Below are 14836 nucleotides of genomic sequence, written 5' to 3'. Positions count from 1 at the left end.
ATACATCTTACGGGAAAATATGTTACATATGCTACGTTGAACTTTGACCTTTTATTATTCAAAATTTACATGTTTCGGTTTCGATGTACATTCGATTGGTGACCTTTCTTTCATTACTTTGAAACCGATGTTTATCAAGTTATATCCAGAGTTGATTTCCGTGTATGTTACAAGTTTTATAGTGGATTCCCTTATGCGTTCATATAATATAAAAAGGTGTTGATTTCACGTACACATCCAAACCCATCCGAGGTAAACCTTAATAACAACCATTTGTTTTATTTTAATTTATTTTACATCCTTGGTAAATGAGCAATTTGTTTCACGAAGCGGTCAGTTTCGCAGTCAATACGTAAATACAGTCATTTAAAATATAAAGTCTTTGAGGCAAGCTTTATGGAACTCTTTCAGTATCACAAATACATTTGTATAATATTATCATACAGAGGCCAATGGAATGATTCAGATTGTAAATGCCAGTCAGGTTAGAGCACAAATAAGGTTTTCCCTAAGTATTTCCGCCTCTCAAACCTGCGGACCTTTATTCCCTGGCCTGATACCGCGAACGTATTTCCTGGCATGTAATACCACAGACTTATTTCCTAGTTTGATACCACATAAATATTTCCCAGTTTGATACCGCAGACTTATTTTCCAGTTTGATACCATATACTTATTTTCCGGTCTGATACCGCAGACTTATATCCTGGTTTGATACCGCAGACTAATTTCTTGGTTGGATACTGCACACTTATTTCCTGCTTTGTTACCACACACTTATTCCTGGTTTGTTACCACAAACACATTTCCTGGTTTGATACCGCAGACTTATTCCTGGTTTGTTACTACCGATTTATTTCATGGTTTGTTACCACAGACTTATTTCCTGGTTTGTTACCACAGACTTATTTCATGGTTTGATAACACAGACTTATTACATGGTTTGATACCACAGACTTATTTCATGGTTTGATAACACAGACTTATTTTTGGTTTGTTACCACATACTTATTCCTGGTTCGATACCAGAACCATTTTTGGTTTGATATCGCGGGTTTATTCCTGGTTTGGTACCACAGACGTATTTCCTGGATTGTTACCACAGACTTTTTCCTGGTTTGTTACCACAAACCTATTTCCCAGTTTGATACCAAAGACTTATTACTGGTTTGATACCAAAGACTTATTCCTGGATTGACACGTCAAAATGAGTTAAACGGTATATGTGTTTTCAACATCCTATATCTTCTCGAACATTATAGTTATCTTCGCTGTTTAATATCACAGTCATTCGCTTTGAGTTTGAGTTTGTCGGCTTTTTTCACACAAAGTTGGCGAGCCAGTCAAGACAGTGACTGACCTTTGTGTAGACACCGTATTGTAGCTCTATGCCACACCCCAGGGGACTACCCCAGCTGACCACACCCTCCAGGTACCAATTTCGGTCATCACCTACAAAACATACAAACAGTTCTGGAATGATAAAAAACAAACTGCTATTAAATATATTTAGGAAGCATCGTTCAATTACAGAAAAAACTTGTTATACTGCCACCGTTTGCTTGCTAACATTTGGCGTTAAAATAGGTTTGGCGAAATATTGAAAAAGATATACAAAGGAGTTGTTGAGAAAAAAAGTAAGAAGATCATAAGGTTCCTCAGAATTGTACAACTAATGAGACACTACCTTACATTCCGAATACCTACTTATGATAAGGATACTGATCTGCCTCGTTTGTATTGGAATCCGAAACTTCACAAAAATCCTACGTTTTATTGCTGACTACACTAGTTGATCAACCAAAGCCATTAACCAAACTTCTAACTACCCTTCCTGGTACCATTACATCGAGTTAACGGTCGTATTGTGATACTGCATATTCCAGAAGAGGAATGTAAGGAATTTGGAGTTTGCAGATGTCACAAGATCTTTCTATTAAACTTGAGTCTTCTCTCCACAAAATGTTTCTTCAACATGATATTTGACTTTGCGACTCTTTGCACTATTATGCAACATGCAAACGGAAGAAACGGGCAATGATCTTTCATATGAAGCAAGGAAGGGCAATGGACCACAGTGTACATCAAGTGATGTAGTACAGAAAACTACCTACCGAGCTAAAACAGTATGCAGTGCAATCACCTGGCCAACATGTGCGAGACCTGAAAGCAAGGCCCTGTTATGTGGACCACGGGATGGCAATGTTTTACCACGTAGTTCAAGCGAGGCCATGAAACAACATGTGACCAAAGTGTAGACCATATTGTAATGTGTGGGCCAAATGTTGACTGTCAATTAAACGCCATGTGCCAAGGTTTAAGTATTCGAAGCCAGTAAATGCGCCATTAGGGATACATGTACAAAGGCACAGGGAACATTGTGTCTACTATAACCACCATATGTGAATAAGTTTACACTTGGGCGGGGTCCGTTGGTAGTATACTAAGGTTACACGAGGCTAGCATACCATACCTGTACCAGGGAAGACAAGAGGTCCCCCAGAATCTCCCTCACACGCGTCACTACTTCCATCCTCCTGTCCAGCACAAAACATACTCTCCGTAATAGTCTGGGGATAACCTACAATAACCAATATATTTAAGGGTTGAACGTGTAATTTAAGCACACATTACAAAATAAGACACACATGCATGTTTGTTTTTATTGGAAGTTGGGCATAACATTACACGTGTATGTAAACCGTATTTTATTTACAACTTACATGAAAATGCTTTTATAAAAAAAAAATAGAAAAAATATATACAATGTGTGATTTCATATCGAGAACATATGATATGACGTCTGTAACAAACTACGGAAACATGAAAAGCTTAGAGTGTTGATTCTAACTATAACTGATGTATATTCTTATATTTTTCTTACATCGTGGTCACTGCCATTTTGCCATTACATGCTATTTTATAGGAACTGAGGTCAGCAAAATACACGTACCAACTTGTGCGTATTTGTCCATGCAATCGGCATTGGTGGTAGTTTGTACTTTGGCCATTCGGAGCTCCTCTGAGTTTCTTGAATTTTCCGTGACACCCCATCCTGTAACCACGCCCTCTGTTCCTGGACGCAGATGGCGCTCACTGACGAATTGGCTCGGCAGACACACGGGTCTGACGTAAGGAGTCAATGTCACTGGGGTGTCGAGCCATAACACTGCGATGTCAAGGTCATACGTACCAGGGTCGTAGTGCGGATGGACTTCGATCGACGTTACCTGGTATTTTAAAGTTATGTGAAACGTTATCATCATCAACCGACTTTACATATTGTAGATGTAAATGTTAACGACACCTAAGTAAAATAGATAGTTACCAGAGGCGTCTCCTTGCTCTGATATACAGTACATATTTCAATTTCATGCATGTATGAACGCAAATCGGTTACAGAAATATTCCATGAAGCCCGCCAGCATGAACATGGCAAAATACCGTTCAATCCTTATATTTACATTCTAAAGCTTTAGCTATTTTTGACGGAAACAAAGATATTCTTAATTAATGTATGTGTCGTCATTGCAAACGAGATTCCTGGAATAGCCTAGCGTCACCAAAATGTTTGCTTCTAACTGTTGCCTCATGTTAATCGAGGCGGAAGTAGAAACCTTAAAATGACGCTGATCCAAAACAGTTACGCAAAAAAATAATACAGACCATATTGCGATATTGCGTCAGCATTGGACAGTACAATGTTCTACATTGAAGGAGGCCAGTATTTCACAAGAATATACTATCACAGTAGATCAGTTTGATTACACCCAATGCCGTTCGATTTATGCCTAACATGGACGCATTAATTTCAAATCAGTATACATGCTGTCATATGCTACGTCTTACACTAGTACTTGCGCCCACCTTTCTTTTCTGGACAAACGTGCTGTTGAGAACATCGGACCGGTAGTGCTTGCCAAGGTAGATGGCGATATCGTCGACAGAGATTGGGATGTCCGTTTGATAATGCGTCACGCAGTGTGCTGCTGTCACAACAAGTCTCTCAGACACGAGGGAAGCCCCGCAAGTGATGTACCAGAAGTCGTTCTGTAGATGGCGGGAGATGGCGGCCTGCCACGGCCATTGTCCGATACCGGAAACGGTGCCATTATAGACGAGTGGAAGCCGGGCAGTGGCTGACTTACCGCAGACTGAAACAGAGGGGTTAATACAGGTGACCAGATACATAAAACAAAGTCTTCAACACATACATTTGTATCCTAACGCGATGACCTCGTCATGGATGCATTCATGTCATATTTATGGCGTTCAAACTCGTGCAATAGGACCTATTATGACGTCATAAACTAATAAATAACTTCCAGTCACAATGCAAACAATTGGCATAGAGCAAAATGAATGAATTTTAGACTTCAGAAATTACCTTAACTGGGATTGTGTGATAATAAGGATATTATATTTCATATGGGATTTAATCAAAATTGTGACACATTTTCCATTTAACCTTGTTTTATTTATTCCGTTGCATCTGAAATAAAAAAAAATCTCCTATGTGAACATAATTATAGTCTGTAACACAGATTCTACTATATATCTTGACTCGTATTCCGTATTTTGAAAACCAGAGAAAGTAATGACAAAATCTTTGTAATGGAGTGTGAATAATGTTACACTTACTGGGGAGACAAGCGGGTTGCCGCCCAGACCACCTGCCGTCCCTCCTGCACCTCCTCCGGCGGGACCCCACCTGGCGGTAGAAGTGAGATTCACACTGGAAATTTAACCTCGTATACACGCGGAACTTGCCTTCCGGTAACGTAAAATCCGTGTTCTGGTCATTATCCGGGGAATCAAACCCTGAACGCAGGATATCGGGAAGACGGGATCTTTAAAATGAAACGAGATAGCAAATTCTTGAAATATGTGGATCCGTAGCAAATCTTGCTGTGCAATAAACATCTTATATCAATTCGTGTGTATATTATTACAACTCTGTAGCTGACAGAATAACAGAAGCTAGGAAGCCATTGGCATTTTCATCTGCATAATGCAAACAAAAAATATTAAAAGCAAATTGCTTTTAATATTTTTTGTTTGTAAAATGCAAAAGAAATATCCTGCAATATAAATTGAAATACGTGTACATAATCAGTATACTATATGCCTGGTTTGGCCTCACTCACCCTCTGCTGTTTCTCAGTTCGGGTACCACCACCTGTCTGTGAGCGTTACTGGGGATCCCTGGCTCATCGCACGTGATCACTAGTTTAGTAAGAAAAACCCGCACAGCATTATATATACATGTTTATTATGTATTGTATGTATAAAAATTCCAAAGAATAAAGTATTTATATGACTATCCATATGATCTTATTCGTGCCGGTCGTTCGCCCCGCCAAAACTAAGGGACGCAACTCTGGCAGATGTGTGCTGACATACTAGAATCCTATTTGAAGTACTATAAAGCAAGTCCCCGCCCCAGGGATCATCCTCCAAACACCTCGCCATACGTCCCTCACACAGGGATCATCCTCCAAACACCTTGCCATACGTCCCTCACACAGGGACATGAGAACTTGTTGCAGCTATATTTGGACCTAAACTAAGGTATTCAGAGTAATTTTACAAGTATTAGGGGTTTAGATCGACTTGATGTTATATACGAGAAGGGAACCTCATATATGAACGTAAAATTTGTTTTTCCTTCCACAGACATGATCCCCGTTTCCGTCAGCAACACACGCCATTTCATACAACCGTCGTATGACGCCGTACAATTGTCGTGTTACGGCAGTCAGACTGCGATATCACCAGGAGATCGAGCAGACTGTCGTAAGATAGAGCTTTAGTCGTATAATTAACTCACAGCAGTCGCCGAAAGGACGTTCGACGGTAATGTCGTTGGTTTAACCACGGGCTTCCGTGGTTTAACGTTGGGCAACTGTAAGCGTGACCTGACCGCGATGTTTACAACATGAACATTGTTGTCGCATTATACATGAATTAAGTAGTGCAGCGTATGTGGACGCGATTTACATAAGTGATGCCAATCTGCACCCCGATTTGATTGCTTAATTTGTACATAAAATATTAAGGAATTGTGTAATTTTGGAAAGTGTTAGCGCCATCAGATATCATAAACAGTATATGGCATTTTGTTCTAGGGTGGTGTTCGGAGAACGCAAACAATTGATCTTTTTGTACATTAAATGTTTACGCTGAAATAACTTCAATTTCAACGTACCAACGTTCCCTCAAGTCACCTACCTTTTACACAGCGAGGTAGATCTCCACTCCAGGTGCCGTTTCCAGTACACGTCCGGTCTCTGTTCCCCACCAGGATGTAGCCCTCATCACATCCATACAGAAGCCTTCACGTAAGTAAAGTAAAACAAGGTTTATCCTGTATTCGTTTACAAATGCAATAGGACGAGCATTAGCTGCATGAGAATAGTTGATTGGTTTGTTTGTGTTTATTTAAGGACGTGCCAGGTTTTGGTGGTGGAGGAAAGCCAGAGTCCCCGGAGAATATCCCGCGACCTAGTGCAGGAGGGCTCATGGTAGCAGAATGTCAGACGCCTGCATGCGAATAGAGCTGAAGTACATTTATGCTATATATATATAACAACAGGTAATTTTGGAAATTGAAATCATGTAGAACAACAGGTTAAACAAGAGTATTGACAATACAGACACATAGCAATCTAAGAAAATGTACTGACAAATGAGCACTTACCGAACATCTTCTGCAAACGCCTGAACGTAGTTAAGGTTCTTGATGGATCCATGAACCGGAACTTCCGGTGTGGAACACGTGCGCCCATTGAAAAGTATGTCTCGTTCGCACCTAAACAGGGAAAAAAGGTAAATTCGTGACCAAGACATCATCAGATAGTATATCTACGACTGTATAGAAAAAAACACTACACCTGTGTCAAAATCGCATACTGACCAGGGCTCCGGACTGGACCAATTTCCAGTGTCCGTGCACGTGCGCGTAGCGTCTGCCCCTTCCAATCGGAACCCCTCCTCACAGACGTATCGGAGAGAGCTGCCCACGGGGTGAGTTGTGTCATTGCTTAGCACCACACCGTGGGCAATCGTACGGGGTGGTAGACATTCCAGCCGTCTCTCTGCAACACAGGTACATACAATGTAATATCTCGGCTGATATTTAGTCCCGACGTTTGAATATGAGTAAAGGGTTTTTGGCATCAATTGACAAGAATGCTCTTGAATCTTAATTATATTGTTGTATACCTAGCTTCCTCCATTGTCATGTACATATAGGTAATACCACACGTGTTCATCTACTTTGCACAAGTATATTTACATTTTGATATATTTCACGGAGGCTTCAACACATATTTAAATATGTATGATAAATATTTTTCGTAAGGTAAAAGTTATCATAACCGAATTTACCACATCGGGGGGACTCGACTCTCCATTGTCCGTCCAAACACAACACTGTCGAGGCCCCAATCATCCGGTACCCCTCGTCACACTTGTAAACAACACTCGCGCCCTCTAGGAAGTTATCTCCCCTGTATCTTCCGTACTGGATATGGCGTGGCTCATTACACGTTCGAACTGAAACGACGAAGAGAAGTATTATTTTTTTTGCCTAGAAATGCACGTTCATTTCACGCGCCAACAATAATCGCTATTATGTAGAAGGAAACCCAAAATATATATCAAGGGGAGATAAATCTATGTTTCTATGTACCTTTTGACGTAGTTATTGGTAAACATTTGATATATTTGTATGTATAAAGAGCTTGTCAGATACTCTCTTGATTTGGATATATAATCAAAGAAAAGTTTTGTGCTCCGTCCATATTAATTTTCTCCAGCATAATCCAAAAGCAACACTCCGCTTACGTAATCCGGCTTTAGAATTATCTGCCCTTAGACCGTATTTCTCATACCAGTACCTCATGTACATAACAAATCATAGAAAACTAACGTAGGAGAAGGGTCTCTCACTTCAACTTGGCCGTTGTTAGTACGTAAACCTACCACATTCCGGTACTTCTGTATTCCATATTCCGGTCGGCAGACATCGCAGGTTTGATGCACCATCGATTACGTATCCGTCCCGACAGGACAGCTGTAGTTCTCTCACGAGTTCTACTGAAGAAGTGAACACAAATCAGCTGATGTGATCGACTCTTCCATGATTAAAAATTACAACCTTAAATAAGTCATATGTGCAGTTTGAAAAGTTAAGTTTTGCTCAAGCTATATCCAATCGAGAAACGTCGGTACTTTCCGTAAACGAAACCTCGTTTACGGAAAGTGCCGACGGTTTCCAGTTGAAGATGTAATAATCTGAGATAGCTACGAATGCAGCTGGTTTCCTCAATATGGATCATCAAAACATGTAAAACACACACTTGTCTTAAATTTTATGCCATTCATCAGTAAGATTAAGATGGAGTACTTACATGAAACAACGCCATTACAAGAACATACCTGTAGCGGCCCCATTTGTATGGATCAGGGTTGGAATCACCTCCACAACCTGGTGAGCCCTTGGTTCAGGTACGACACACTGGAATTCTACAGCAAAGATGATTGTGTTTGATTTACGAAAATTGACGTTGCTTCAACTACACTTTGTACATACTAACAATACAAATAGTTCATTTTTATTGTCTTTAAATCATTTCGAATGAAAACAATTTATCAATCAGCTATTGCTGACTCATCTGTACCAAAAATAAACAAAAAGCATATTTTCTATAATGGAACGTTAATATTACCACACACTGGTGACGGAGCTGACCAGCGTCCTGAGGGTTGACACGTAATGGTTGCATGACCGACGAGTACGTACGAGGAAGGACAAGAGAACGTGGCCACGCCCCCCTCCATCAAACTATCCGCGTTCACCCTGACATGGCCAAACACAGACGGGGGTCCACAGGAGGCCCCTGGAACAGTAACATGTTGTATATGTACATGTATTTGGAGATGAACACCTCACAGCGTTAAAAACATACTAAATAATTATTACTATTTAGAAACACGAAAAATGGGTAGGGATCCAATTTTGTTCAGAAAAGTTTCAAAAAAATTAAGTTCATTTAACATTGAAATGAATATTTAAGAACGATGCAAACGTTCAAAACGCCAATACCGTCAAACTGATATCCTTATATATATAGCAGTAGTTTGATGGCTAATACATTACTTATTTATTTATTCAATTATTTTACGTTTTCGTCTTTCACACTGTGGTCCCTCGTATTCTGGTAAACAAACACAGGTTTGGTCTGGTAGACAGCTCCCCCCATGTAAACAGCCGCACGCTAAAACACAAATATACAACACGTCAACAATAACCGTAAATCTTAACAATTTAATATGATTGGACTTGATCATCTGATATTTTAATCCAATACTAATTTTTGAAATCATTAACTCACCAGTACTTTGTTCACACCTGGTACCGTTGTAGTGGGGCAAACAAACACATGACCCGTCCGGATCGCAGGTCCCTCCGTTCTGGCAACTACACTCTGAAAACAGGAGCAATACTAACATATAAGAAGCAAGTAACCGCTATTGGTTTTCTAAATAAATAAACCTATATGTGTGGTGAGAGAATATAACGGAAAAAATAAATGATCGTCCTTTATTAATCGTGGATTTTCCCCAATATCTTTGAATCCTAAGTTATATATATGGACATTTGTTAATTATATCTATTCTACCACATAGCATGTGATTGAATGTGCTTCATGTCTATAACACTGCCTACAAAACAACGTGACTTAGATACTATAAGTATTTAAATTGATATTTCTTTTTCTTTGCGTGAGAATATCTGTCACGTGATGACTCCTTTCTATTTCACCAACACGCTGGACGCCTTAACCAATGTCTTGCTGTACCAGTTTAACATAGATTAATTTGAAACATATAGATATGTACATGCAAGCGTGTACCCTTACTCGAAAAGAGGGAATTCGTCCAAGACCCGTTACAAACGGATTATTCATTTACATTTGCACTATTGAGGAGGCAATGGAAGGTGAACTAATACATGGATATTAGCCTTTGAACATTGTCAGGATTTTATTAAGATTATTCTTTTATCAAGAAGCGTTTAAGCATTTCCTTACACGAATCATTTTTTTTCAATAAAAATGTTCTCCGGCAAAACTGTCAACTCACCATTTTCACAAAACCGGCCATATCGGTTATGTGGACACGTGAGACAACCGCCTTCCTGGCCTCCGGTGCACGTGTCGCACAGTCGGAAACGACGACACACTTCCGGTACCCTGTACGGCGTGCATGGCTTACAAAACATTTTGTACCGATGGAAATAGGAACACCTTTAACACGAAGATATTACACAGTTATATGTATCATCAATAAAGTTTTGTTATACATGTAACAATATGATATCTGTAAAATTATTTAAATCAATATGAAATGACGATTTAGTATAACTGTCAGTATCTTGAACAATCGTGAAGTGTCTGCCATTGATTACCTTATGATTGATATGTCCACTTTGAACATTCTAGCGCTGGACTGTGGGCCACACGGACACTTTAGATGGTCGTCAGAACACATCCCCAGGTCCACCCCTCGTGTTCCGGCCGCTGACCGGCACACGCAGAATAATAAACAGACCAAGACTATCAAACAGTGAATCACTAAAAAAAATATGGAAAACAGTACTACTAAATGTTTAGGAATAAAAGTGTCTTACGGTAATGACACGAGTGCAACGAAGTTACCTCCCTTCCTTAATTTGCCTTTTGAATATGAAGTCTACATCTCATGGATATAACAACTATCACCAGTCTGAGAGTACAGTTTGTTTACATCTATATGTATCTCCTTTCTATAAATACCACCTGTCTGTATCTACCTAGTATTTGTAACTATCACCTGTTTATAATGATCATCTGTCTGTTACTACCACCTGTCTATAACTTCCACCTATTTATAACTACCACCTGTGTATATCTACCACCAGTTGATAACAATCACCTGTCTATATTCACCACCTGTCTATAACAACCACCTGTCTATTACTTCCACCTGTTTATAACAATCACCTGTCTATATTTACCACCTGTCTATAACCACAACCTATCTATAACTTACACCTGTTTATAACAACCACTGTCTATAACCACCACCTGTTTATAACAATCACCTGTCTATAACTACCACATGTCTATAAATACCACCTGTGTATAACTACCACCTGTGTATAACTACCGCCAGTCTCAAACTGCCACCTGTCTAGAACTAGCACCTGTCTATAACCACCACCCGGTCATAAATACCGTCTGTATATAACTACCACCTGTCTACAACCTCCGCCTGTGTATAACTACCGCCTGTCTAATACTACCACCTGTTTATAACAATCATCTGTCTATAGCTACCCCCTGTTTATAACAATCACCTGTCTATAACTACCCCATGTCTATAAATACCACCTGTGTATAACTACCACCTGTGTATAACTCCCGCCAGTCTCAAACTGCCACCTGTCTAGAACGAGCACCTGTCTATAACCACCACCCGGTCATACATACCTTCTGTATATAACTACCACCTGTCTACAACAACCGCCTGTGTATAACTACCGACTGTCTAATGCTACCACCTGTTTATAACAATCATCTGTCCATAGCTACCACCTGTTTATAACAATCACCTGTCTATAACTACCACCTGTCTATAACTACTACCTGTGTATAACTACCACATGTTTATAACTACCACATGTCTATAACTACCACCAGTCTAAAACTACCACCTGTCTATAACTGCCACCTGTCTATAAATACCACCTGTGTATACCTACCACCTGTGTATAACTACCGCCAGTCTCAAACTGCCACCTGTCTATAACTACAACCTGTCTTTAACTACCGTCTGTCTAGAACTAGCACCTGTCTATAACCACCACCCGGTCATAAATACCTTCTGTATATAACTACCACCTGTCTACAACCACCGCCTGTGTATAACTACCGACTGTCTAATACTACCACCTGTTTATAACAATCATCTGTCTATAGCTACCCCCTGTTTATAACAATCACCTGTCTATAACTACCACCTGTCTATAACTACTACCTGTGTATAACTACCACAGGTTTATAACTGCCACCTGTCTATAACTGCCACCTGTCTATAACTACCGCCTGTCTACAACCACCGCCTGTCTACAACCACCACATGTATATAACTACCACCCGGTCATAAATACCGTCTGTATATAACTACCACCTGACTATAACTACCACCTGTCTGCAACCACCGTCTGTCTACAACCACCGCATGTCTACAACCACCGCCTGTGTATAACTAACGCCTGTCTACAACCACCGCCTGTGTATAACTAACGCCTGTGTATAACTAACGCCTGTCTAATACTACCACCTGTCCTAAGCCACCACCTGTATATAACTATCACCAGTCTGAAACTACCATCTGGGGCATGGTTTGCTATACCTATATAGAACTACTGCTGGTACATAACTATCACATCTGTAAATCTACAACCTCTCTAAATCTATACCTTAATGGTTAAAAGTTAATATTACTAATATCATTTATTGGGACAGCTTATTATTTCTCCATAGAACTGTTTTTATAGACAAGTATGACGTACGTACATATCAATGATGTTTGAATATCAAAATATATAATACACTTTGATACACCCCGAGGAGTCTTTAATCTACTGTAATTGATCTTTAAGCTTTAAAAGTTTTATAGTATATAATTAACAAATTTAAAACAAACTTGTGTGCGTGTGTACAAACAACTGGTACTTACCCATGTTACTTCTAGTATCGTCAATGTCCATCGTGTGATCTGGTTTACATGTCGGAAGTGACTGTTTACAACTTATACGTACTAGAGCACTCGGTAGGGCTGGGGCTGCTGAACTCTAGGAACTGATGACGTCACTACACTCCCACCCAATTTAAACCAGTGGTGTGACGGGAGCGGACTATTGCGTGTCTACCTGACGGGTCAAATGTATCAGATATCAACTTAGATTTGTATCTATCTGAGATGTTTGTGGTAAATCATTACTTAAAAGAACCTATATAGTACATACACATACCGCTCCCTCTTTCAGCATTGTCTTTAAATGAAACTCAACACGAATATCCTCGGTACCAGGAAAGTGAATACCACTATATAGGTACTTCGCTAGCAGGATTCGGGTATAGTAATATTTTGTTAGGGATGTACCATCCTCGACATTCCGAGGGTCACACCCACTAACGTTCTGTACAGAGAACGTAAGTGAGCATTAACCCCTAGAGTTTCGAGGATCGGGACATCCTTTATTAATGTGCATGTGAATTCACTTGCAAGAGGTCTACAGGGCCTGCAGCCTCTGAAATGATTGCATGGTTACTGTTTATATGGATATGAACGCTATGGCGTGGAATTTTGCTACAAATTATTCGAAGGTGATATTTTATAGGTGTGGGACGGTTCCTTTTTTTTTTTTTAGTATGGATGAATTCATGATTGGGTTTATATTTTGTCCCTGTGTGTTACCGCTGTAGTACATCGTGTCTGTGTGTCCTTGGGTGTAGTCACTGCGGTATATTGTATTCCGTATAACACGTAAAATTGGATCTATGAGTTTGGGTTGCTGAATTCCGAAGATTACAATGGTGACGCTGGCTGTCGTATAGCTCCTACAAATACGAGGTAAGAGTTTGTTTCGTCCTAGGATCGGTTATAACCGGAAAAAATAAGGACGTAGAGCCCAATCAATCAATCAAGCAATCAATCAATCGGGGGTACAGTTCGTTTACTCGGGAAATCAATAGCTTGTTGGAAAATTTTGTAACCGAACTCGACGAAGATATTGTGAATCTCGAACTCAGTAATTCTCATAAATTCTTATCTTGGCCTTTGTAGTGGTTTCAACATAATATACTACGAAATAGTTTACAACATTATAATATCTGAATGACATTTTGCCTTTATTGGAAGGAAAAGCTCCCATACTAAGAATACGAGTGCGTTCCTGGCACTGTATAGAAAGGAACAGTTAAATGTTCTGAAAGAAGAAGAAAAATGAGGAGATTAATTAATTCCACTTCTACTCCACAACAACGATAACCATAATTAAAAGGCATGACACAGTTGAGATGATGGTTTGGTTGGGCAACTAGCAAAGCCAGTGATGCAACGTTGATTATAATGTTCATGTGAAATTGACGAATCCAATACAAACGAGGCGTGTCTGCATCCTTATCATCACGTGGTATTTCGAAAGTTTGTAAAACAGAAGCATGAGTAGCTAGTTTTTCGTTTTACGACAAATTGGACAATGTATAATCAGCGTTTCCTGATAGTGAAGAAAGCCTAGAGCTCTCTGCTTTTGTAAACATGAGATGTAAAGGTAATCTCAGACAAGGGTCAAGTTATGGAACGATTTGTCTGCCGACAAAACCGCATACTTATCATCCATGTCACTGGGTGTGGTTTGAACATCGGGGTACACAAACACAAACATGCGTTTGGTATTTATTCCGGATTTCAAGTTGTTACTCCTTTTTTTAATGGACCTGATAGATTAGATTAAGCCAATGATATAAGTAAACATTCACATATTACACGAGGATTATTTCGGTTTGGATTTTAAACCAGTATCAAAGTTAAATAAACATACAATGCTAATACTTAAGCATTGAATTGTTTTTGTATGGTATTTATGATCTATTTGAATGACACAGCTTTGCAGGCAAACAACATAATGCGCGCTAGCAATACTTATATTTACGTTTTCTATGCCTCTTATGTTCTTTTTTAACTTACAATTTATATTTTAAATATAAAATTCCCGCCTTAT

At 39.5% G+C, this 14836-nt stretch overlaps 1 protein-coding gene across 2 annotated transcripts; it reads right to left on the bottom strand.

Moving 5' to 3' along the window:
• Positions 1-890: 890 nt before the first annotated feature.
• On the bottom strand, positions 891-12902 carry LOC110447648 (limulus clotting factor C-like). 2 transcript variants are annotated; one of them, XM_021493491.1, is made up of 18 exons: positions 12790-12902; positions 10475-10640; positions 10150-10313; positions 9399-9491; positions 9189-9281; positions 8733-8903; positions 8443-8529; positions 7987-8097; positions 7390-7557; positions 6917-7097; positions 6701-6811; positions 6232-6335; positions 5148-5226; positions 4642-4850; positions 3868-4154; positions 2954-3230; positions 2474-2581; positions 891-1452 (listed from the first exon to the last, which is right to left on the bottom strand). In XM_021493491.1, exons 1-18 carry the CDS (start codon positions 12818-12820, stop codon positions 1322-1324), a joined length of 2571 nt encoding a protein of 856 aa, XP_021349166.1. In that variant the 5' UTR covers positions 12821-12902; the 3' UTR covers positions 891-1321. The 2 variants fall into 2 exon arrangements, with proteins under 2 accessions (XP_021349166.1, XP_021349165.1); XM_021493490.1 differs by having other exon boundaries at positions 7987-8100; positions 12790-12901.
• Positions 12903-14836: the final 1934 nt, after the last annotated feature.

This window comes from Mizuhopecten yessoensis, unplaced genomic scaffold, assembly GCF_002113885.1.
Source record: "Mizuhopecten yessoensis strain PY_sf001 unplaced genomic scaffold, ASM211388v2 scaffold3555, whole genome shotgun sequence".
Lineage (NCBI taxonomy): Eukaryota > Metazoa > Mollusca > Bivalvia > Pectinida > Pectinidae > Mizuhopecten > Mizuhopecten yessoensis.
Note: the sequence above shows the minus strand (reverse complement) of the source record. Positions and strands in the feature narration are given on the sequence as shown.